Source organism: Hemicordylus capensis, chromosome 10 (genome assembly GCF_027244095.1).
Source record: "Hemicordylus capensis ecotype Gifberg chromosome 10, rHemCap1.1.pri, whole genome shotgun sequence".
In the NCBI taxonomy this organism is placed as follows: Eukaryota; Metazoa; Chordata; class Lepidosauria; order Squamata; family Cordylidae; genus Hemicordylus; species Hemicordylus capensis.
This window is the reverse complement of record NC_069666.1, coordinates 12,404,304-12,429,556: the sequence shown is the minus strand read 5'-3', so window position 1 is coordinate 12,429,556 and position 25,253 is coordinate 12,404,304. Positions and strand designations below refer to the sequence as shown.

General features: G+C 44.4%; 1 protein-coding gene across 5 annotated transcripts in view; it reads right to left on the bottom strand.

Moving 5' to 3' along the window:
• The window catches only part of FBN1 (fibrillin 1), a 216,762-nt gene that overhangs the window by 174,585 nt on the left and 16,924 nt on the right, over positions 1-25,253 (bottom strand). For all 5 annotated transcript variants that reach the window (XR_008311392.1, XM_053271937.1, XM_053271938.1 and 2 more), the window contains exons 3-6: positions 13,847-13,929; positions 11,653-11,751; positions 2,470-2,565; positions 891-986 (exon numbers count right to left, since the gene is read on the bottom strand). Coding sequence is in view for 4 of the 5 variants with exons in the window: in XM_053271937.1 (XP_053127912.1) it covers positions 891-986; positions 2,470-2,565; positions 11,653-11,751; positions 13,847-13,929 (374 nt within the window). In the remaining variant the exon portion in view is untranslated. The remainder of the gene's footprint in view (positions 1-890; positions 987-2,469; positions 2,566-11,652; positions 11,752-13,846; positions 13,930-25,253) is intronic.

Here is a 25,253-nt window from a genome sequence, read left to right as displayed (position 1 = left end):
CACCACATCCCTAAAGGCCCAGCACCACAGCTCTGAATGTTATCACAATGAATCTCCCTTTCCCCAACTTATAACCGCTAGGTGATAAAACTTTCCCACAACACAGGCAACCACATATTATCATTTATTCAATTCGATCATTTATTCGATTACTGTGCCCGAAGTCCATCAGGGCTCTTATCCAGATGAAAAGAGCGTCACCATCTTCTTAACAGGCACCTGATATACAGAAATCTTTTCCTGGCATGGAGTGGCAATGGTGCTGCACCTATTGAATGTCTGCCTCTCAAGCCTCTGTTGGAGGCACAGAATCCTCATGCAGGACGGTGGTGGTGGTGGTGGTGGGAAGATGGGTCACCACACAGAGAGGAAATGCAGTAGAACTACTTAGCAATCATGGAAGAGACCTCCTCTAGTGCTCCTGGTGTCCCCAGAAGGACTAGAGAAGTGTGGGAAGATGAGGAAGGCACCAAAGACGGGCAATAAGGAGAACAGCAAAAAGCAGGGGAAATACCACATTGAGACTTATGGGAGTGAGATTTACAACCTGAGTCTTGAGAAGATTCCTGCAGGCCTCCCCTAGGACAAAAAGGATTCCTCCGCATGGACCCACATTTACCTGGTTACATAAAGATACCCCCAGAGTGTGGTAAGAGGATATGAGATTGACTTGGATTTCTCCTCCATTTCACCCCTATATCTTGAAAAGGATGAAACTGCCCCAGATCTCAGTGAGAGATAAGAAAATGCCATGTGCACACCCACAATGGCATTTGTTTTCTGCAACACGTTTTCCATAAAATCCCAGAATCATAGTCCTGCTTTAGTCAATTCAACCTCAATCAGGCCTCTCTTCTTAATTAGAAAAAAGAAAAAGAAAAACCACTTACCTCGTTCACACTGGGGTCCGGTAAAACCATACGTGCAGGCGCACCTGTTGGGCGCAACACATCTGCCTCCATTCAGACACCCACTTTCACAGACAGCTGCAAAGGAAAGTAAGAGTTAATACGATGCTTCTAAAGCCCATATTTTCAAGAGAGACATTCATTAGGCCCAGGGTATTTAAGAGAGCATCTTCTTCACTATAAGCCCCACCAATCATTGAGGTCACTTGAGGAGGTCCATCTCCAGTTACCGCCAGCTCGTCTGGTGGTTACACCGAGAAGGGCCTTCTCGGTTGCTGCCCTGAGATTTTGGAATGCGCTCCCTACCCATCTCCCTCCTCCCCACCTCTGGCTATTTTTCAAAAACATCTAAAAACCGATTTCTTCACCCAAATCTTTTCAGCTTTTTAAGATTTGTAGCTTTTACTTTTGTGGTTGATTTTAAATTGTTGAATTGTTTTTAATTTTTAATATGTGTTTTAATTGTTTTATCTGTTAACCACCCAGAGACAAAAGTTTGGGCGGTATATAAATTTGATAAATAAATTAAATAAATAAATTTTATTTCGCTTCAGGAATGGTGCTCCCAGTCAGCAGAATCACATGGCAACACTCTTCCTTGGCAGTAGCACTTAAGACTGCAGACTGGGAGTGGTAGTGGAAATCACAGGCTTCCGTGTTCCCCATGGGGAAAACACACACATACTCACTGAACACAGAAACTTTGCTCATCAAGAAGAAGGCTGGGCTAGAATCCCTCTACCCAATATACTAGTTTTCTATGTAAAGGTAAAGTGTGCCGTCAAGTCAATTTTGACTCCTGGCACACACAGAGCCCTGTGGTTTCCTTTGTGGAATACAGGAGGGATTTACCATTGCCTTCTCCTGTGAGATATAAGATGATACCTTTCAGCATCTTCCCATCTTGCTGCTGCCCGATATAGGTGTTTCTAATGTGCAGGGATAATATATTGGGGCTGGGGGATTTGAATGTGAACTCACCCACCCCTTCTCAGCCTGCAATTGTGCAGCCCAGGAAATGCTTTATCAAGTAGTTCTGCTGATTATTTAAACTGGACCCAAGACACCAGTACCCTTGGGAGTACTTGAGCACTCATTTAAGGTGATATTCAAGAAAGCTCCCACTGTTAGCAGCCACCTACATCTCCCTCCCCAACACACTAGTGAATACCAAGGCATGGGGGGAAAGGGTCACAGCACTTTTTGTGAGGAGCTGCATTACCACCTGTTCTTCATGACAAGAGGAGCTGAACTGTGCCTGTAGCAATGAAATTCTAAAGAACCTGGACCCATGTACACAAAACCTTTCAAGGTCTTCGAGAATTTTAAGAATGCAAGAACTGCAACATCAGGCTATATCCAATTATTATGAATTTGCCTGATTGTTATGTTAATTATTCTAGTCAGAAAGAATTCTCTTGGCAACCACTGTAAAGTCACGTGCTAGGCTTGAAAAATTCCACTGTAGTCAACCAGCAGCCCAGAATTTGACGGTAATAGGTTTGTTAGTCCCCTTCCGGTTGAATTTTATATTTTTGACTGAATGTGATGTTTTACTTACGCTGTACACACTGTGCTCCTGTGTACCCTTTCTGACAGAGACAATGGTCATCACTACACGTGCCTCCATTCATACATCTGATGTTGCAGTGTTGCACTTGAAAAGAACAACAAAGTATTATTAAAACCAGAAGACGGAGTCTGGAGCATCCAAACAGCTAATGGTAATTATTTTAGTCTTAATTTGAGTGAAAATGCAGAACATCTAGTGATCTTGTGGCCTTTTAAGAACCTACACTATAAAGCCAGCCCAACGAGAGAACCAGCAAAAAAGGAAAGCGTTCACACAGCTCAATGCAAAGGCCAGCTTTTTGTATCAAAAGAAACACCAAGAGAAATATCAGGTGAGGCCTCCCTTCAGTAAGTACCCTGCTCTGCTTCTGTATGAGGGCAGCCAACTCCTAACTCAAGGAATGTTCTTCCGAGTTCAACAGCTCTGCAATGAGAGAAAGGTTTGGGGAGCAAATCCTCCTTCAGCAATGGAAGCAACAGGAGAACCCACACTTCCCAAAGCTCTTCTTGCTCTTCAACTGCAAGAAGCACTTTTCAGAGTCGGATGTTGGCAGCCCTACTTTAGACGAACCATGGAAGTTTTCAGGTGGCAACAGAGAGAAGAAGAGAACTATGCAGCCTGTTCAAATCTCCCATTGCAAAATCACCTGTGAGGTGGGGTGAGGGACCCATGAGAGGCTGGGAAGCAGGTTTGCTCATTTGAATGCCAGAGTTAAGGAAGAGACTAGCAAGCATTACTTAATTATAAAGCCAGGTTAATATCACTCAACAAATAAGCCACGTAAGATCATAGGAAGCTGCCGTGCCTTACACCAGACCGTTGATCTAGCCCGATACTGTCCACAGTACACTGACTGGCAGCAGCATTCCAAGGTTGTACCCTCTTAGTTTAATGGAAAGATATGGAAATTAGGTAAAACAGTCACCCTTCGTATCAGTCAGAAAATGCCGAATCGTGTCATTCTCTACCCCCATTTAATCCCATGCCACTGACCAGTAGCAAAAATATGGAATCTAATCCTTTAGGCTGGCAAAGCTTAAAAGCCTGCATAGCAGGGTGCATGTAGATAATAAGGATGAAATGGGAAGGAATGCTTAAACCCTGGGTCCTTCACTGCTACGGACCAAGTTTTGCAATTTAGTTCTCTCCTTGCCGTAGGAGAACAGATGCCAACTAGAGCAGACATTCTGGATATGGAGCCAGGAAACGGATTCCATCGCAACAGGAACCACATGAAAAACTCCTCCCAAGATAAGATTACCGTCAGGTTAGCATTTTGCTGTACTTTCAAAGAGGACAGAAAACCCCATAGACTGGCTGATGTGTTCAAAAGGACACAGTAACCTAGTAGAGTAACAAGGAACCACTATATTTTCTGGACAGGTAGGAAGCATATTGCTGGCAGCCTATCCCTTATCATAATATTTGACATTCTATGATCTGGTAAGGTTGAATAATTTTAACCACACTGCAGAAAAGGTCTAAATGCTTTAAATCCTTATTATTCATTTTTAGCACTTTTAATAAGCAAAGTGTTTTATCTAACACAAGAACAGAGGCAGCCGTCTTATATAGAGCCAGACTGCCCACAATGACCAGTAGTGACTCTCCGAGGTTTCAGGCAGGGGTGTTTCCTAGCCCTGCCAGGGTCTGAACCTGAGACCTTCTGCATGAAAGGCAGATACTCTTCCTAACTAGCTACAGTCCTTCCCTACTTGAACTAAGTTTGATTTCATGACATCGCAGAGAGTTAAGCCAAACCACACTATTCCCACTTTATAGATTGACAAGTAACCCTGAACATGGCCTTGTTTACACAGGAAACATAGGAAGCAGAGTCAGACCCTTGGTCTATCTAGCTCAGGATCGTGTACAATGAATGGGAGAGGCTTCTCCAAGGTTTCAGGCAGAAGTCCGTCCCAGCCCTACCTGGGAGATGCCAGAGATTGAACCCAGGACCTTCTGCATGCAAAATATATGTTCTAGCGCTGAGCTTTGAAGAAGCAAGATAGAAAAAGGATTGACGCTTTCAAACTTTGGTGCTGGAGAAGACTTTTGAGGAGACCATGGACAGCCAGGAAAACAAACCAATGGATCCAAGAACAAATCAATCCAGAATTTTCACTCGAGGCACAATTGACCAGGCTCAAACTATCATACTTCGGACACATTGTGCGAAGACCCAGCTCCTTTGAGAAGTCCATAATGCTGGGGAGAGTTGAAGGAAAGAGAAGAAGAGGGCGACCAGCAGCAAGATGGATGGACTCAATTACGACAGCAATGAATGCACCACTAGGAGACCTTCAAGGCCAAATTGAAGACAGATAATCCTGGAGAGAATCTATCTGTGTGGTCACTAAGAGTCGGCACCGACTTGACAGCACTTAATCAATCGTCAACCACCACTGAGCTACAGAGCCCATCCCCAAAGGAGATATACATAGCTCTTGCATCCAGGCACTGACCACACCAAGACCTGCTTAGCTTCAAAAAGGTGGCCTATCATGTGCTGTTAAGACCACCCTGCTCATGACTCATGAAGCAGAGTGACATGATAGAATTCTGAGGGCATAGATTAGAACTGCACCCTTTCAGACTGAAAATGGGGGTGCCACTTTTGAGCACCCCCACATAAAGAACCCACATTAAGTAAAGTAGGTCACACATAGGGAAAGGGATACAGCCAGGATTATTATTATCATTTATTATTTCAATTTCTATACCGTCCTTCCAAAAATGGCTCAGGGCGGTTTACACAGAGGATAAATAAATAAGATGGCTCCCTGTCCCCAATGGGCTCACATTCTAAAACGAAACATAAGAGACACTAGCAACAGTCATTGGAAGTACTGTGCTGGGTGTGGATAGGGCCAGTTACTCTCCCCCTGCTAAATAAAGAGAATCACCACAGTAAAAGGTGCCTCTTTGCCCAGTTAGCAGGGGTTTGTGACGGGATGTGACATGAACTACTGTATCAAACAGTGCTTGGGGATAGGGCTGTACCTCAGTGGCAGGACATCTTCTCTGCAGGCAGAAGATCCCAGGTTCAATCCCTGGCAGCATCTCCACATAGGGCTGGGAAAGACCCTTGCCTGAAACTCTGGAAAGCCAATGCCAGTCAATGTAGTCAATATTGAGTAAGATGGACCGGTAGTATAAGGCAGCTTCCTATGTAATGCTGGAGCAACAGACTCTTCATAACAAGTACTGGGAATTTGTAGCATCTTTCTCACATCAGCACCACTTCAAAAGCATGTCATGAATCAGGCTCAATAGGCTCTTGCGGCATGAAGTGTTTAGAGTTTCGTTTCCCCCCACCAAAAAAAGGAACACACCTCTGCCAATCAACTAGACCAGTGGTTCTCAACATGTGGGTCCCCAGATGTTGCTGAACTATAACTCCCAGCACCCCAACCCAAAGGCCAATGGGGCTAGGGATGCTGGGAGTTGTAGTTCAGCAACATCTGGGGACCCACACATTGAGAACCACTGAACTAGACAGTTAATTTGTTGAAAAGTGAAATATAAATGTTCTTAATTATTTTTGCTGTATTGTTAAATAATTGCCACATTGTTAAATGCTTTGATGGCAACTTATTAATACGTGGACTGTATCTGGAAGCTACAAAACCAACACGATGGATTCTTCAAGGAAAGAGCACTACTAACCAGACAAAATTAAGTCATGCTAAGTTCCACTGACTGCCATTAATGATCAACAGGACTTAAAAAGAATCAGCTTCAGCTAGATTTTGCCCAAAGCATCTATAAATCTACAGAGTAATTAGCTGGTGAGGTTTTATAGACACCATCCTAAGTAAATCAGAAAAGGGTATGTAGTGACTTCAGAATGTATGGTTGAATTTAGCTTTATAAAAGCTTAGGAAAACAGAAGGGATTAGAAAACACATAGGAAATGATATCATCTGTCAGGCAGGGTAGGAACTTAAACCACAAACTGATTTCAATTAGAGTAAAGCATGCCAAAAGCTAATTTCCATTCCCACATGATTACTAAAGCCATTTAAATACTTTGAGATAATAAGATTAACAGTAGCTTAAATACTGATCCCCCCCCCCAATATTCCTTTTTGAGCTAAAGGCTGCATAGATGTCCTCATCTTGTATCTTATACACAATTCTCTAACTGGGGAGGAAAGCTTCCAATATTTGCTTTAATTATTTTCAAAGACACTTTCCCAAAGTAAATTATTTCTCACTCGGTCTTAATTGTCTAGCAGTCCAGGACCATAAATCATGATGTTCAGTGGAATTGTTGTAAGACCTGGGTGGGGTTGTATGCATTCAAAAGTGTCAATGCTTTTTTAAAAAAAATATATGCACACCACAGTAAAGCAGCAATCATTAGCCCTATTCACATGTTATGTTCAACACACATACAAAATGTATACAGCATATGCACATACAGCTCGCTACACACATACATTTTTTCACATATTATGTTCAATGCACATACAGTGGTGCACTACCTATTTGAGAGGGGGTCTGAACCCAGATTCACTTTTAAAATACACATACAATCGTCCGTACAAACACATGTACACCTGTATGTACATGCAATAAAATGTCTGAATAGGACTACTTAGACCAGGGTTTCTTACTTGGGCCCCCAGATGTTGATGGACTACAATTTCCATCATCCCCAGCCATGTCCATTGTGGCTGGGGATGATGGGAGTTGTAGTCCATCAACATCTGGGGGCCCAAGGTTAAGAAACCCTGACTTAGAGCATTCAAAACAACTTGGAGAGAGGTCACAAGTCAATGATAACACACATATCTTGCACTTCAAGAGGTTCCAAGTTCAGACCCTGTCATCTCCTTTGCGGGCATGGCTGGTGTAACACCATCTCAACTGGATAATTGTTGGCAGTCTACGTAGACAATACAGTAGACAGACTCATAGGGCAGACATCACAGGGAACCATAGTTTATTTTATCTTTGGTTGGTTCGTATGTCTTGAAGCCACACCACTCAACAAACCATATTTTATTTCAGGCACTGAAACCATGATCTGAACCCAAGGCTTGAAGTTGGTTGGTTGGTTGGTTGGTTGGTTGGTTGGTTGGTTGGTTGGTTGGTTGTCCTAACCATTGTCTCAAGTGACATCTGAATCTGCTATTGTCATTTAATCCAAGTTTCAGGTGCATGGGGAAAATTTAGCGGGGTTGAGGGGCAACTGTCCCTGGCATGCAGTTGGGTGGCGGAAGGAAGCATGGTTGGAAGACCAGACATTGGTAGGTTCTCATGACACTCTGGAACCGGAACTCTCACCAGACGTGCATATGCTCGCCAGGAACCAGAGGTTTGCAGAAACCAGATTTGCCACTTCTGTGAAGCAACCCTTAGTTATTGTTTGTGGCACCAATGCAGGTTTGTTAAATAAACCTTCGTGAAAATGAAGTCTGGTTCCACATAATGCTTGAACCTGCATGTAATCCAACAATGTGGCAGTTTCAGATGTTCAACGTACATCAAGTTATTTCATTGTAACACTAAGACTTCAAACCAGAAGTCAAACCAGTGCCAAAGCGTCAAACCAGAACTGCAAATTATCAATAGATCAGAACACATGCCTAAGCTCAAGTTAAAAAGCTGTCCTTTTCCTGACTCTCCATTCCTATGCCTTTAACAACAGCCTGACAAAGAAGTTTAGCAAGTTAAACTTTTCCTGGCATGGAGAGAAATAGTGCTGAAAAGTTTCAACTGTTTAATTTATTGTTGTTGTTAAAAAGCTGTTTTTAAAAGCACATAGGAAGTTGCCTTATACCAAATCAGACCATTGGCCCATCTAGCTCAGTGTTGTCTACACCAGGGATTCTCAACGTTGGGTCCCCAGATGTTATTGGACTTCAACTCCCATAATCACCAGCCAAAGACCACTGGGCCTGGGGATTATGGGAGTTGAAGTCCAATAACATCTGGGGACCCAACGTTGAGAATCCCTGGTCTACACAGACCGGCAGTGGCTTCTCCAAGGTGGCAGGCAGGAGTCTCTCTCAGACCTATCTTGGAGATGCCAGGGAGGGAACCTGGAACTTTCTGCAGGTTAGCATGCAGATGCTCTTCCCAGAACAGCCCCATCCCCTAAGGGGAATATTTCATAGAGCTCAGATATAGTCTCCCATTCAAATGTAAACCAAGATGGACCCTGCTTAGCAAGTGCGCAAATTCATGCTTGTTCTCACAAGACCAGCTCTCCTCCCATTGAGGAACATGACCACATGAAAATGGACAAGGAGGAAAGAAAAAGAACAATTCCTTTCAGTGTGTCTATATTATAAATCTCAGAAATTAATGACAATTCCATTCTCATGTGTTAGGGTCACACTGTAAATAAAGCCACAGTGTGGAGTGTTTGGTTTGTTTGTTTAAAGGTAACAAGCAATCTGTTGAGGTAGATAGTTAACAGCCTACCTCCAAAAGTTTTAATACTGCTCTCACAAATGTGTTTTTTTTTTAAACAAAAAACTGACAGAAGGAAATTACAGATTGTTGAAATCACCCATGTCCTTTACTCAAATCATCCTGTTCTATATGCTACAAATTAGGAACTATCTGCATTCTCAGGAGTCCCTATGCAACTCAAAAGTTCACATATATTTTATTTTAAAAGACTTCATATCCTGGATTTATCCTGCACAGAGAAACCAAAGCAGCTTAACACAATCAAACCATCAAAACAAAAATTACTATATTATTAGAGGACCTACATTTGGTCTCTCCCCACCCCCACCCACCCCCCACCCAAAATCACCTTAGATAACAATCATTGTTTATACAAAGTGGGGGGAAAGAAGGCTAGGATGGGACTGAAGTGATCATTCTTCAAACATCTGTCTGGCCACTTGGGGAGACAAAATGCTAGACTAGGTGGGTAATTATTTGGCAGCAAGACAGTTTTAGAGTTCTTATGAAATAAATGAGCACAGCAACAATCTCTCTCTCTCTGCCTTGATGCTCCAACCTTGCTTTGCATTGAAGCATGAATTGCAGTGAACTGAGAAAATTCGTGAAACATGAATTGTCCCCTATGCTAAGCAGGGTCTGCCTTGGTTTGCATTTGGATGAGTGATTACACGAGAACACTGAAAGATACTCCCCTTAGGGGATGGAACCATAGCTCACTGGAAGAGCATCTGCATGCTTGCATGCACAAGGTCCCAGGTTCACTCCCTAGCATCTCCAAGCAGGGCTGGGAGATGTCCTTGCCTTAAAATCCTGGAGAACTGTTGCTAGTGTAGAAATACTGAGCTAGATGGACTAATGATCTGACCTGGTATAAGGCAGCTTCCTATGAATATAGAGTCCGCCATGTATGCTACTAAACATTCTTGAGTCAGTTGAGAGTACTCAGGATTGATAAGGTCTAACAAATGTGTCAGAAAGAACATGAATGTTCAAATGTATTGCATTAAATGACAGCTATAAACAGTTGAATTCATAGAGGATAGGTCTGCCTATGACTAAATAGTTCATTCGAGCCCAGAAGCAGGATGCCCGTTGATTGGGAGGAGACAATAACGGGGAAGAGTTATTGCCGTCAAGCGTTGTTGGTGGGATTCCTGGAAGTTATCTGGCTGATAGCCGTGGGAAACAAGACACTGGACTAAATGGATCTTTGGCCTGATCCAGCAGGGTTCTTATGTTCAAGACCGGGTGGACTCACTCCCATCCAGAGTCTTTGAAATTCTTAAGGAAGAATAGAGTTGCCGGGAAACATCTGTGAGGTCTAAGAGGATAAATGCAGAGGAGGATTTGGAATTTTCTACGACATTCATAACTGTTTTCACCAGTCATGTCTCAGTGTTGAGGTCCATTCAAAGAACAGATGTAAAGCATTAAGCGACTCAAGCTGTTCCTTAGTTTAGGGAGTTGCAAAACCACCACACACTTAAGAATCTTACTTATCAATGAATCACAGAAGAGGTCCAAGGCTGAATAATGAAAAAAGAGAAATGCTGAATTCCATTGAAAGTGTTTTAAAGAAAGAGAAACCGTTCTGACGACAACATGGATCAGTGTACTTTCAGAGAACTTAAGTTTAGCTCATTACACCTTGAGAAGTTTCAGAACTGCAGTTTGATTCAAGACACAGTGAGCTGCAATCCAGTGTTTGCTGGAGAATTCACAAAACCAGTTGCCAAAGCAACACACACACACACACACACACACACACACACACCTATCACCACATCAAAACAGTTATGGTAAGTGAAGTGAAAGAAAAACATAGGCAGACTACCTGTTTTCCCCAATACTCATATTTTGCTGACAGATCATTAGCAAAAGGCAGAAGTTGTGCTAACATTCCTCCCACTGAGCAACCCAAAGATGTGAATTATTTTTTTTTTTTAAAAGAGGGGTTGCAGCTCAGTGGCAGAGTATATATGTTTCATGTGGAAGTCCTGGTTCAGTCCCTGGCAGCATCTCCAGGTAGGGCTGAGCCCAAGAACCTGGAGAGCTGCTGCCAGTCAGTGTGGACAAAGCCAGGCAGACCAACGCTCTGACTCAGTATAAGGCAGCTTCATATGTTCATTAAATAATAAGAAAGTTAAACTATTGGCCCACCCAAGATTGCCAAGCAAGTTAACATGAGAGCTGGCAGTTCATACAACCTAAATGGCTTGTAGCTAGAGTGGGCTTCAATTCTGTATGTCACAAGGATATTTACAGATACAGTAAGAAAGCAATACCCATCCCGTTTGTCTATAGGCTGCTGTTCTCAGCTGTGCTATCCAGGGATTCTCAACGTTGGGTCCCCAGATGTTATTGGACTTCAACTCCCATAATCCCCAGTCCCAGTGGCTTTTGGTAGGGGATTATGGGAGTTGAAGTCCAATAACATCTGGGGACCCAACGTGGAGAACCCTGCTATAGACAATATAAAGAACGTTTCAGTAGGCATAGAAAAATAAGCAAGCCAAATGCAATTGCCATACATGCATGGTATCGGTTGTTTTTAATTTGGCCATAAGGAATGTCTGCAATAGCTAGATCCCAAGTCACTCGATTGCCTTAGTTGTGGTAAGTGATTAATACTGAGTCAATGTTCCGTTGTCTGAACCACCAATTTACCATCAAGTTAAAACACACCAGCCTGCCAGCTCAAGTGAATAAGAGGAGACTGATCCAGCCTGCAGTACGTACCTGATTTTGAGCCACAGGAGGGGGCAATCTGGCCGCTTGGACATGTGCACATGTTTGGTCTTGAGCAAAATCCATCTCCACAGGAATGTCTACAAATTGCTGTTTTTTAAAAAAAGATATCAGTAGAGGAACAAGCTTTAAAAAGGATGTCATGCACTCGTATGCCTTTAAATGCTAACAATAAGTAGCTGAATTCATGCCCTTGCCACAAACGCGCCCCCACCCACCCCCACCCTGAGATGGCTGACAAAGTGCCTTTTAAGAAAGTGTCTGCTTTCACTTCTGCTCTGGCTTGCATATTTGTAAATAAAGGAAATATTACACAAAATACCATGGGGGTATTACACACTTTCCCAAGTGGCTTTTCAGGAACAGCACTAAAGTGTTGTGTTTCCTTAAGAGGGGAGAACCCTGGAGATGTATAAGCAGAAGATCAGGGAACGGAATCAGGTACTGTATCCAGCAAAAGCATACCAGGCACAAACGTTTAAGGAGCAAAAAACATTTTCCTGTGTGGCTTTTCAAGATCACTGCAATGCTGTGGAACCAAAGGATCCACAGCTTTGATCCATCAGCAGGAATTGGTGGGCAGCCATGCTGAGATTGGAGTAGAGAGGATGCCCAAATGGGTGGTTTCAAGATGAGGGACTTGGCACTCCATTCCAAGTACAGTCACTCATGTTCAAAGTGCCATAAAGCTGCAGCCCACACGTTCATTTGATGTGTTCTCCCGTCTGGAAAGTGCAAGACTAGACAGACCAGGGGTGCAGAACTCAAATGCTCTGGTGGGCCAAAACCAACTATGACTTGGTGTGCAGGATCTGAGGTCAGTTTTAAGCACATTAACATTATGTTTAAATTAATTATTTAAAATATTAATAAAAGTGAGGGGGTTTAAGTTTAGAGTCAGGGAGAAAGGCGAAGGGAACATAGGAACATAGGAAGCTGCCATATACTGAGTCAGACCATTGGTCCATATAGCCCAGTATTGTCTTCACAGACTCGCAGCGGCTTCTCCAAGGTTGCAGGCAGGAATTTCTCTCAGCCCTATCTTGGAGAAGTCAGGGTGGGAACTTGGAACCTTCTGCTCTTCCCAGAGCGGCTCCATCCCCTGAGGGGAATCTCTTACAGTGCTGCTCACCCATCAAGTCTCCCATTCATATGCAACCAGGGCGGACCCTGCTTAGCTAAGGGGACAAGTCATGCTTGCTACCACAAGACCAGCTCTCCTCTCCATTAAAGAGGAAAGAGGCATAGCGTAGTGGGCTCCAGCCTAGGCACATCTGGTTTCAAGTGGCCAACTGCACTCCGTTGCTGCTGTTTGTTGTCAGGACAGGCCAAGAACTCTTAATGGTGCTTTCTATGGCTACAGGACATTCCTACTTGTGAAAAGGAATATAGAAAAATCCCCGCAGGCCAGATCTGACCTCCCGGGCCTTATGTTGTGCAGGCCTGAGATAGACCTTTCACCTGATCCAGCAGGACTCTGCTTCTCTTTTTTAAATGTTTGCACGTCATCTAGAAACATTAGGCACTTCTTTAAAGAAATGAATGCATTGTGCATCTATGTCAGGACGAGGATATTCAGCACGGCAACACTTTCAAGGAAATTGCGGTCGGGGAATCCCCGAGGCAGAACTGATTGCCGTGGGGAAATGCGGCGAGCTCCCAGGCGGGGATTCCCCCACCCGAGTCTTGCGGGGATGTCCCAATCGGGTGGGGGAGGAAAGAGACACCTAAACACCCACATGGAGGCATGGTCACTGGTCCAAGCCGGGAGGTACGGAATCACCATCAAAAGACAATGAGGTCTCACAGGAACCAGAGAGGCTCTCGCGAGATCCCGTGATGGGATCTCGCGGGACTTGCCCCAGCTGTCAGGGGCTCTTTAAGGGAGGACTGGTCAGTGATGAGCATCCAGTTCTGGAGGAGGCTCAGAGTGGAAGGAGCTCTGGGACTTTGAGCAGTGGGGGTAGCTAGGCTAGGGTGAGGCTGGTGAACGTAACAAGCCCTATCCAGGAGCCTGAAAGGCTCCCCCGGCAAGGAACTCTGAGGCCACCTCAACCCCTTTGCCCAGTGGGAAGCAGATGGACAAACTGAGAGCCCGACAAGTGCAAAACCTCTTCTGTAGGAGGAGGAATAGCTAACTCATACATTATTCAACTGAAATAGATAGTTATAAGAAAGAACTTACGGACTATGCACTGGTTTCCGCCAGGTAATGTTTTCCATCCAGGACAACAGTAGGCATTGTAACGTGATCCACATACGTTGGGTCTAAATGACAGATACAGAGAAATTTGTATTTTTAAAAATCTCTACCGTTCTTTATTTATTTGGGAAAGGGGAGAGGGGAGGGGGGGGACCTAATGAGAAAGTGTCATCTTTAACATCTGTTCCAGGTGAGATGAGCAGCTGTCTAACATCACTACAGCAAATACTCATCATTCCTGGGAGTACTATGGCAGACGTCAGGGAAGGACAGCATATTACAGCACTTGCAGCAGACCTGCAGTATTATTTTATACATTTTTGCAAATTCTGTCTGCCTGCCTCCTTCTTCTGAACTGCTTTGCTAGGTCAAGTAGGAGGGGTACCATAAGAAAACTGAAATGGAAAGAATGCTAATGGACTGTATTTGGAGAACCTGCAGCCTTTCATCTGGAATAACACACACCCAAATGTCCTTTCCCCTCAGAAATATAGGGGATGTCAGCAGTGTTCCCTCTAACCTAGTGGGCCACTGTGTGAAACAGGATGCTGGACTAGATGAGCCTTGGGCTGGACTAGATGAGCCTTGGGCTGTTATGTTCTAACAGGGATTCCCAGACGTTGTTGTTTACAACTCCCAGAATCCCCAGCCGCAATGGCTTTTGCTTGGGGTTCTGGGAGTTGTAGTCAACACCACCCAGGAATCCCTGTTAAAGGGAACACCGGATGTCAGCAGCCTGTACTCCAATCTGCATCATCATCTAAGAATTATTTGCATGCCTAGCAACTTAGACAAGGACTCAAGACCAAGGACTCAAGACCGCAATGCGAGGAATAGCCATTGGAATGACTGCATGAACACACACAAAAAAGAGTGACAGCAGAGGACTCACAGGAGGATGGAGGCAAGGATCTCAGGAGGCAGAGAGGGAAGATACAAAAAATAAAAAATAATAGATGGGGCACAGCCAGCTGGGAAAGGAATTTGAGTTGGCATGTGTCCGCCCACGCATTTTCTGAGCGTCTCGCCAGTTATTTATATCAGGGATATGCTAACTTCAATCTTGTATGATCTATGAAAAACTATAGTCCTTGTGGTCTACAGATGCATTCTAAACCTCCCAAGCAGGAGTGCATAAAGCTCCCCAATTATTAAGGAAGGGGTGGACTTAAGGGTGGCCCATGGTCACCAGCTAAATTGTGATTTATTTCCAGTGGATCCAGGGGCGGTCCGGGCCACCAGCAGAACGGCAAGGTTTTCCGCCCATTGCTGCCTCTGTAGCAGTCTTTACGACTTATCCAACCCTTGAAAGAAACGCAAGGAAAGCGAAGGAGGCTGCCAGCAACCTTCTGTCCAACCCACGCCCTTGGTATGTTTACAACCTAGGGGGCATACTCAGGATCATGTAGCATGGGCTAGTTATGTCTTAAGTGTTGAGAAATCCTGACTGTGCTGTGCACCATTGCTTTGCAATTCAATACATATGGGTGGGCATAACATAGGAAACATAGCAAGCTGCCATATACTGAGTGAGACCATTGGTCTATCTAGCTCAGTATTGTCTTCACAGACTAGCAAAATCTCCTCCTTTTTACAGCAGTTTTATCTGAAACAATTCGCAGGAGGTCATATTTATCTCCATGCCATGCAAGGCTTCACCTGCTGTTTTGCATAACAAAATGCTCTTTTTAAGATAGAGGAGCATTTTAAGCCAATGCATCCTACATGCTGCAGTTCAGATTCTTCCAGCGTGTGATCAAATGGCAATGGCTATTCTTATTCACCTAGGTATTAGCAACATGCTGCTTATTAATGTTTACTGACTCCCACAGCAGCTAAAAGCCCAATGTAAGAGTAATTGGCACAACTTTTTAAAATATATTGATAGTATGCTGGCTGAATTTTCCACAGTTTATATGCTAATTTGTGCACCAAAACTGGATTTGGGAAAGCAGATTTTGTAGTTGAATTCTGCTGGTGGAATCTGCACATCCCTAATCTCACCACCTTGGAATTTTTTTTAATCACCAGTTTTGTGCAATATCTAGACCTTGCCATTAGTTCCTGGGCTGTTCAATTTTTTTTATTGATTACTCAATCCAATGCCTGCTTATTCTCAGAAGCACTTAACTCTGCTTCTTATTTATTTATTAAAAGTAACTATCCCCGCCTTTCCATTCATAGAAGACACAACCACAGCACACTCTTGCTCCATGAAGCTGCTTCAATACTCATTTCCAAAGTTTGGTATATTTAAAAAAGAAGAAAACATTGTTTGCATATACATTAACTAATGTTTGGCTGCTTATGTTATGTATTTCTCAAGAATCTTAATGGCTCTCATTGTACTGCTGGGTTAGAAATGGCTGGGATACAATTGTTATGAACAGCAGCATGGATAAAACGTATTTTAATATGCCATAAGATGCAACCCTAAGAGTGGCTTTAAGGCAAGAGCAATCATTCCAGATGAAAGGAACACAGAAAAGCAGCTCCTATACCACTGCTTTGTAGCATAGGAAAAAGCACTGGTATAAGCATTGGTATAAAAAGCATTGGTAAAAAGCACATGGTATAAGAAAAGCATCGACGCTTTTGAACTTTGGGCCCGGAGAAGACTCTTGAGGATACCATGGACAGCCAGGAAAACAAACCAATGGATCCTAGAACAAATCAATCCAGAATTTTCACTTGAGGTACAAATGACTAGGCTCAAACTATCATACTTTGGATACATTATGCAAAGACCCAGCTCCCTTGAAAAGTCCATAATGCTGGGAAAGGCTGAAGGAAAGAGAAGAGGATGACCAGCAGCAAGGTGGATGGACTCTATTATGACAGCAATGAATGCACCACTGAGAGACCTTAAAGGTCAAGTTGAAGACAGATCATCCTGGAGAGAATCTACCTATGTGGTCGCTAAAACTCAACACCCACTTGACAGCACTTAATCAATCAATCAATCAATCAATCACACCACTTCCATGCTAAGCATGTCACAAAACTGTCATGACACAGAGAGAATGTAGTGACCACTACTGTGTGCATTTCGGGAATGATTCCAACCCACCCTCTCCCCTTACATCTTTTCCAGGGACAACCACAATGATGGGAGGCAGACAGAGCATTCTCCACATGAATAACGGCTTCGTGAAGCTGCCACTTTTCCACTTAGAAAAGGGGCAGAGAAATTAATAAAGATGTGGAGAGTATGGAAAGAGCAAACAAATTATTCTCTCCCCTCCACCACCACTGACATTTTGGGGATCATCCAAGTCAGTAAGTATTTCTTCATGCAACACATAATTAACATAAGGAAGTCATTGAGGCACTGTGTTGTACTAACATATAGTTCCACTGTATCACAGGAAATGTATGTCTCCAAACCATGTATGCAAAGATACACCGATGTGGGGGTGGAAGGGGGATTGTAAGGGTGAATCAGCAAGACCGAGGGGTGCTTGAGCCCTCCTGCACCCACATAGTCCCCCCCCTCCCAGTGTCCCAATCTTACTTTCAGTTTCGGAGCCCCAGCTGGGGAGTGGGGGCAGAGACATTAAAAATGGCCCAGGGGTGTGTGATTTGCAATGATGAATTTGTGAGCAAGGGAAGAATCAGCACCTGCCGGCTAATTCTCCTCTTCTCTCCTATGTACCAAGTCTACCCACCCCAACAAATTTTAAGCAGGGGTGGGGGAGACGGGGTAGGGAACCCTGTGTCTTAGGTGGCTTATTTATTATTGATTTATTTAGCATATTTGTATACCTCCCACTATCGAAGTTTCTAGGCGGTTTACAACAGATAGATTTAGACAAAAACATAAGAGAGAGGATTATTAAAAGCTATGCACCATGATAACTAAATGGAGCTTGCACATCCAGAGACAGTGTGCCTATGCATACTGAATGATGGAGACTACAGGAGCTGACCATTTCCACAGTACTCTCATTGTAATCTTCTTCAAGTTATTTATAATTCCATTTATACACCACTCACTCCTAATGGCTGTCTACTCCCACAGACAGAGGGCTATTCTAGATGGACCTTTGTTCTGAACATTGCACTGTAGTTACATTGGCCTGGTTCACACAATCGTTCAAACCTAGGTTTAATGTGGCTTACTGACATCATTGTGATTGTGCAGACCCACACTACAGTGGCTTATGGCAAGGCTTGACCCCACCATGGTGCCAAAGCTAGGGTTTTCAGAGGTAGAGTTGTTTAATAAAATCTGTATTTGTCCCAAGCAGCCCTATTTCTGTTCTAAGTATGTTACTTGTAAAGGGGATAAAGAGAGACCCATTTTCCCTCCCGCTTCACAACATCCAATAGCTTTCTCAAGTGCCCATTGCCTGGCTCTCAAATTTCGGGGTTGGCTCTTAGGTTCAAAGAGAGTTTCTCAAGGCCTGACTTATAGCTCAAGATGAATCTGAGACTCCCATCTTGGTGTGGGTTCACACAATCACACTAATACAAGTAACCCACATCAAATCTAGACTCGAATAATTGTGTGAACCAGGCTAATGACTCTGCTCTGTTACCAACGTGCCAGTGTTTTGTTTTTTTCCTAAGCGACAGTGTGGCAAATCTTTTCCGAGCAAGGGCCACTGCAGTGGTGGTAAAGAGTGCTGGGTAATTGGGTTTGGTCTCCACCCTCCTTCCTAGGAATAAATTCATTGCTTTAGCTGCAGCAACACTCCTTCCTCCAGCACAGCCAGAGCCAATTCAAAGGACCAGGGTGGCAACGACGACAACAAATTCCATTGTGTGTGAGCCATGTCCCCCAACAGCTATACAACGCCATAAATACATCTCAAGTTCTCTTCTTATCAGTGCCAAACACTGCTTCAATACTTCCAGGAGGGTAAGCAACAATTTTGTACCCATGTTCCTGCCTGGGGAAACAAGAGATTTTATCAATGCAGGAAATGGTATTTGCTGCTTGCTACCAACGAAACAACACGACTCACAATCAAAAGCACAGAAGGGGTCATTCCAACTGAGGTGTGAAGGATGCAGTTAGATCCAGGGGCACAGCCTAATCTCAAGACTGACCCAAGTCTAAAGTGAGCTAGCGGCTTTGTGTGTTTAAAAAAAAAAGTGACATCTCCCACAGCTCATGAGCATGTGTTAATAATCAACTATTTTACTTTCAACTGGATTGGATTTTGCTTATTCTGTATAAGTAGCACCATAGCAGGAAGCTATGGTGCAATCTGTAGATTTGGACTGTCTCTAATCAAATGGATTCTTATTGTTTGGTTTTCAGAATACTTTACTGGCTATTTTAATAGAGAGTACTGGCTGTGGTGGTTATTTCTTTCGAAAGGCTGCTCCATCGAAAGGCTGTGAGTGACCTACACAGATTTAATTTATTTTGTATAAAAAATTAAGTAAGAGAGAACCTCTTCCCTTCTTCACAGATTCTTCATCTTGATCCCTCATCTAGCCCTTGAATCCACTGCTACAGAGAAGACCAGATGGGGCTGAAACTACTCGGAAGCCCTTTACCCTCTGGCCATTTAATGGAGCCCTCCCCCAGCCTAAAGTCTAAGGTAACTGGCCATGGCAGCAACATTCTTCCAGGGAAGTAGAGGAAAGCTGACCATCTTACAAACATAAGAACAGCCCTGCTGGATCAGGCCCAAGGCCCATCTAGTCTAGCATCCTGTTCCACACAGTGGCCCACCAGATGTCTCTGGAAGTCTACAGGCAGGAGTTGATGGCATGCCCTCTCTCCTACTGTTACTCCCCTGCAGCTGGTACTCAGAGGCATCCTGCCTTTGAGGCTGGGGGTGGCCTATAGACCTCCGACTAGTAGCCGATGACAGACCTCTCCTCCATGAAGTTATCCAAACCCCTCTTAAAGCCAACCAGGTTGTTGGCTGTCACCACATCTTGTGGCAGAGAATTCCACAAGTGGATAATGCATTGTGTGAAAAAGTACTTCTGTTTGTTGGTCCTAGATTTCCTGGCCATCAATTTCATGGGATGACCTCTGGTTCTAGTGTTATGGGAGAGGGAGAAGAATTTCTCTATCCACTTTCTCCACACCATGCATGATTTCATAGACCTCTATCATATCTCCCCGCAGTCGTCTTTTTCCAAATTAAATAGCCCCAAGTGTTGTAGCCTTGCCTCATAATAAAGGTGCTTTAGGGCCCTGATCATCTTCATTGCCCTCTTCTGCACCTTTTCTAGTTCAACAATGTCCTTTTTTAGATGTGGCGACCAGAATTGTATGCAGTACTCCAAGTGTGGTTGCACCATAGTTTTGTATAAGGGCATTATAATATTAGCAATTTTATTTTCAATCCCCTTCCTAATGATCCCTAGCATGGAACTGGCCTTTTTCACAGTTGCCGCACATTGAGTCAACACTTTCAACAAGCTGTCCACCACAACCCTAAGATCCCTCTCCTGGCCAGTCACCGACAGCTCAGATCCTCTGGTCAATGCTCAGGACATTGGGCCTTCTGCGGCACCCAACTCACCTGGGCTGGCCATGTGTGGGGTGGGGGTGGGGGTGGAGGGGTCTGGAGCCATCATGACCCCTCCCCTAGCCCTTGCTGCCACTGCTGCAGAGAAGACAAGATGGCAGGCAGAGGCCACTCTTACGCCCGTGGCCTGAAAGAGGAGAAGCCCCCAGCAGCTGTCAAGTTCTTTCTGGTGGCCGTTTGCATCAGGCCTGCTGCACCTTGAAGAGCCACTGGCAGCCACTGCCAGAAAGCTAACCATTTTATAGTGGCATGCAAGCTGCTTTGAGAAGCAAGTCCTGCACAACCTTAATGATAGGAACGTAGGAAGCTGCCATATACCGAGTCAGACCATTGGCCCATCTAGCTCAGTATTGTCTTCACAGACTGGCAGCGGCTTCTCCAAGGTTGCAGGCAGGAATCTTTCTCAGCCCTATCTTGGAGATGCTGCCAGGGAGGGAACCTGGAACCTTCTGATGCTCTTCCCAGAGCGGCTCCATCCCCTGAGGGGAATATCTTGCAGTGCTCACACTTCTAGTCTCCCATTCATATGCAACCAGGGTGGACCCTGCTTAGCTAAGGGGGCAAGTCATGCTTGCTACCAAAAGACCAGTTCTCTCTCCTGTAGTACACTATATGTCTAAATTTAGGGGGGAGGTGGGGGGGATTGTACTTCCAACAATAATCAAGTCCTATCCCACTCTCTACCAATGCACTGTCACCCTAATTGGTGGGCCATTTAACACCTCTCAACACTGGGTGTAACTGGAATCCCGCAGACTCAGCGACCCAAATAAACTGTGGGATTTCAAGGGTGGGGGGAGAGCAGGCCCAAGTTCCATCCTGTGGTGCCAGCTATATCCATTCCGCCTCTCAAACATCTCTCCGGTTACCTTCACTCACTCTCTCTCAGATGTGTTTGTGATTCCCCAGCCCCCCTTTTCCCATTAACCAATTCTTCCCTCGCCCTTTCAGTTGTCCCCTACACAAATTTCATTCAGAAAAATCAGGGAGCTTCTCTAATCCACACGGCAGAGGGCACAACTGTTGCACAATTCATAACAGAGAGAACAATGCCCGGCTGTCAACTCAGATAAGCTTATCCCTGCAAGTCGATGACAGGAAAGTTCCCGCAAGCAAGTGCGGCAGAGATGTCAAAACACCGCTACCCAATCGCTGGGGCTTATTGAGCACTACAACAAGTCGGACGAAGAAGGGGGCTTGTCGAGAGCAGGCAGCAGCCAAAAAGCTCATTATCTATCTCTCCAAGTGACCATGAGCTAGTGAAGAATCCACTATAACTCTGTATCATCCTTTGGAAATGAGTCTACTAGCAATGCTTAAAGTCAGTGCTTTTCAAACATTCTGCCTTGGGGGAAACCCTTTATATACTGATTTGATTGCCAAAGGACCTGCTCATCTGCCGGGAAGGCCCCGTGGAGTGCAGAGGATTCTGGGACATGTTTTAGGACACATGCTCTCTATTGACAAGAGGCACTTTCCTATGAAGTGCATGGCATAAACTCTTAGCTCATTTCTTGCATTCCATGAAAAACCCACTGACTACTTTTGTGGCAACAGGGAAGGGGACGGATTCCTCTCGAAATGCAAGAACTAGACAGCAGGTGGCGCTGTGGAATTCGCTCAGTGTGTGTGCAAGGGTAAGACTGCACGGGAAGGAGTGTGGAAGCTGCAGGAGCAACTGTATGATGAGTAAGATCATGCTAGGACTTTGTATGAAAGCTTTGAAAATTTAATACATGAGCCAGCTGAGGTGGTCAGTACCATCTGTCTGTGTGTGTGTGTGTGTGTGTGTGTGTGCGCGCGCGTGTGTGCGTGCATGTGTGTGCGTTCATTATGGTTTTTTACAAGGTCAATTTCCTAAAGATGGAAATGGACAGTAGCATCATAATACTTTCCACTTTCAGTGTATTAGCATGCTTTTATCGTCCTGACCATTGGGAGGGACTGCAGTGGCCAAATTTGCAAAGGTGTTTTTAAAAGCTGTTGTAAACACACACACACACCACATTGAATTTTATCAATATTGTCAGAGGAATGGAAATGAGAATTGGCAGGAACGTCCTCCAAAGATTACTCCAGAGAGAGAGAGCACAATGCGTTCATTGCTACCCTGACCCTAACCCTTTGCAAAAATGACTGCAGTTTTACCCTCATCGTTTGAGGGTAGGGATAAAGAAGGGGGGAGAACACAGAGAAAGCTCCAAGGGCAACAATGCTATCATCTATTTTGCATCTCAAGCATTTCAGGAAAGCTTCAGTTAAGAATACAAGGGAATACCACACCAAAGCAGAGAGGGCCTTCATTTTTATTTTATTTTTTAATCATGCTTTAGGACCAGGATACCAAAAAAAGGTTAATGCATTGATTTTTTTAAAGATATGATAAATGCACTGCAATAAGGATGTTTTAGACACAGAACATATACTTTCTCTATATAATGTTGCCCAAAATCACTATGAGCGTTCATCCCCCAAGATAGTACCAATGCCCAACATCTGTGATAGACTATTTTAGGCCTTTTTCTACCAGCATCATAGGACAAGCTAATCACTCCCCCATTCTGCCTCCTCCATCAACCGCTTGCAAAGTTTCTCTTACATTTCTAAAGCGAGAAGGGTCAAAGCTCAGCTTGTCTGGAAGTCAGACTGTTTTAAGCTGGAAGCCCTCCCTCCTGCTGCAGATGCACACGGTCCAGTTTCAGTTATTCAGTGTGAGGGAAAGACTCTGCACATGCTCATAGACTCTCTCGTTATTGCTTCAGAGCCTCCCTGGCTGAGCTGAGGCACTGAAACAGATTCTGGGACTAAGGCCTAGAGAGCCCTAGCTCAAATTAATCCCTGCAAGAACATTCAGTCCAAGAGACAAAGAAATATTAAACACTGTGTTTGAAACCCGCCCAAAACAAAGAACCAGCGACGAGATTCAAAAATAGAGGCACATACCAGCCCTCCGCCACGAAAGATGCAGAGCCCAGTCCAAAGCTCTCCCCTGAGACACAGCATTTCCGGTGAGCGTAGGTTTCCCTATACCCTACTCAAGGCTGGTCTAACCGTGAAGCAACATGAGGCAGTTGCTTAAGACAGCAGTTCCAGAGTGGACATGACATGTTTAAAAAAAAAAGAGTGGGACGACGACAACATTCCACTTCAGGTTCAAAAACGTCGAAAGCCCACACTGCAATGTCACAGACAACTCCATTCAAATGCACAGTGTGGGGAGGAGAGCTGGCCTTGTGGTAGCAAGCATGAATTGTTTGTTAAGCAGTGTCTGCCTTGGTTTGCATTCAGATGCAAACCCTTATGGGATGGGCCCTAGCTTGGGAATTGAGCATCAGCTTGCATGCAGAAGGCCCCAGGTTCAATTCCTCGCATCTCCAGGTAGACCTTGGAGAGCTGCTGCCAATCAGTGTAAACAGTACTGAACTAGACAGACCAATGGTCTGACTCAGTATAAGGCAGCTTCCTATGCTCCTGTGGAATGTACCCATGCAGAGCTGGTCTTGTAGGAACAAGCATGAGTTGTCCCTTTTGCTAAGCAGGGTCCACCCTGGCTGCATTTGAATAGGAGATTACATGTGTGAGCATTGCAAGATATTCCCCTCAGGGGATGAGGGCCATTCTGGGAAGAGCAGAAGGATCCAAGTTCGCTCCCTGGCATCTCCAAGGTAGGGCTGAGATTCCTTCCTGCAACCTTGGAGAAGCCGCTGCCAGTCTGTGTAGACAATACTGAGCTAGATGAACCAATTGTCTGATCGTATATGCCAGAGTACATTTTGACACTGCCCCCAATACTGCAAGAAACAGGCAAGACCTTGAGCATACAGGAGCTCTGATCCATGCATGGAGTTTCAGCCCACACTTCACCCCTTCACTGGAAAAAATCAGGAACAGTTCTGCATGATTCCATGTACATCTCCACTGCATGGCTGTCGCTGTTGATCCAGATGCTATATCCAACTGCAAAGCCATTCAGGGCAAACATGGAGTTCCCATGTGCCAAGTTGTCTCTGGGCCAAGATGGCGACATTGGCAAGGCTGCAATTATGAATTCTCTTTGCTTACATTCTGGAAAAAGCAATGTATGTCAGCAATGTATGTCAGCAAAGCAATTTGTCTCCTTATAAGCTTATTCCTGTGCATTGTAACAACTGTTAACCCAGTTGTTTTTCTATAATTACAGTAATTGCTCTATGATTGCGGGATGAAATCTTGCTCTCACATCGTCATTACTTAGCATAATTACTTTCTGGAGGGTTTGAGAACCACTTCATACAGACAGCATTACAGGAGAGAGAGAGAGAAACCAACATGTATGTGAGACAGTGCATTTGATTCTCAGTACAACCAAACCAGACCAGAATGCCCACCCACAGTTAAACAAATGTTTATCTTAGAAAGAAGGTGGTGATTGCTTCGATGTCTCTTAAATCTTAACCTATTTTTAAACACCAAGTGTATATCTGCCATGTGAAATGATTTTTTTTATGATTTATCATTCCACTTCTTCATTCCTCCCTTGCCAAAGCAAGTTTAGTTTGACATTTATGCAACATTAAACAAAATTCCTTTTAACATACTGACCCAATGGGGCAGAAGGGTTAACCATGGTTAGCACTATCCATAGTTTGCTGCCTAACGGTGGGTTATGATCCCCAACATACAGCGGAATCATGGTTTAACTTGTCAAGCTAAGGTGTGCTTCCTGGGGATCGTAGGCTTCCTGGATGCCAGAGAAATGCAGGTGGTTGGGGGTACACATGCGGGAGGCATGTTAGGACTATGTGCCCAAAGCAATTCTGCTAGAGGAAATGAGGCAGCAGATGCATATGCCTCTTGGACCAGGAGGGTTCACACATTCCGTCTCAGGGCAACCACCATGGGATAGGCTT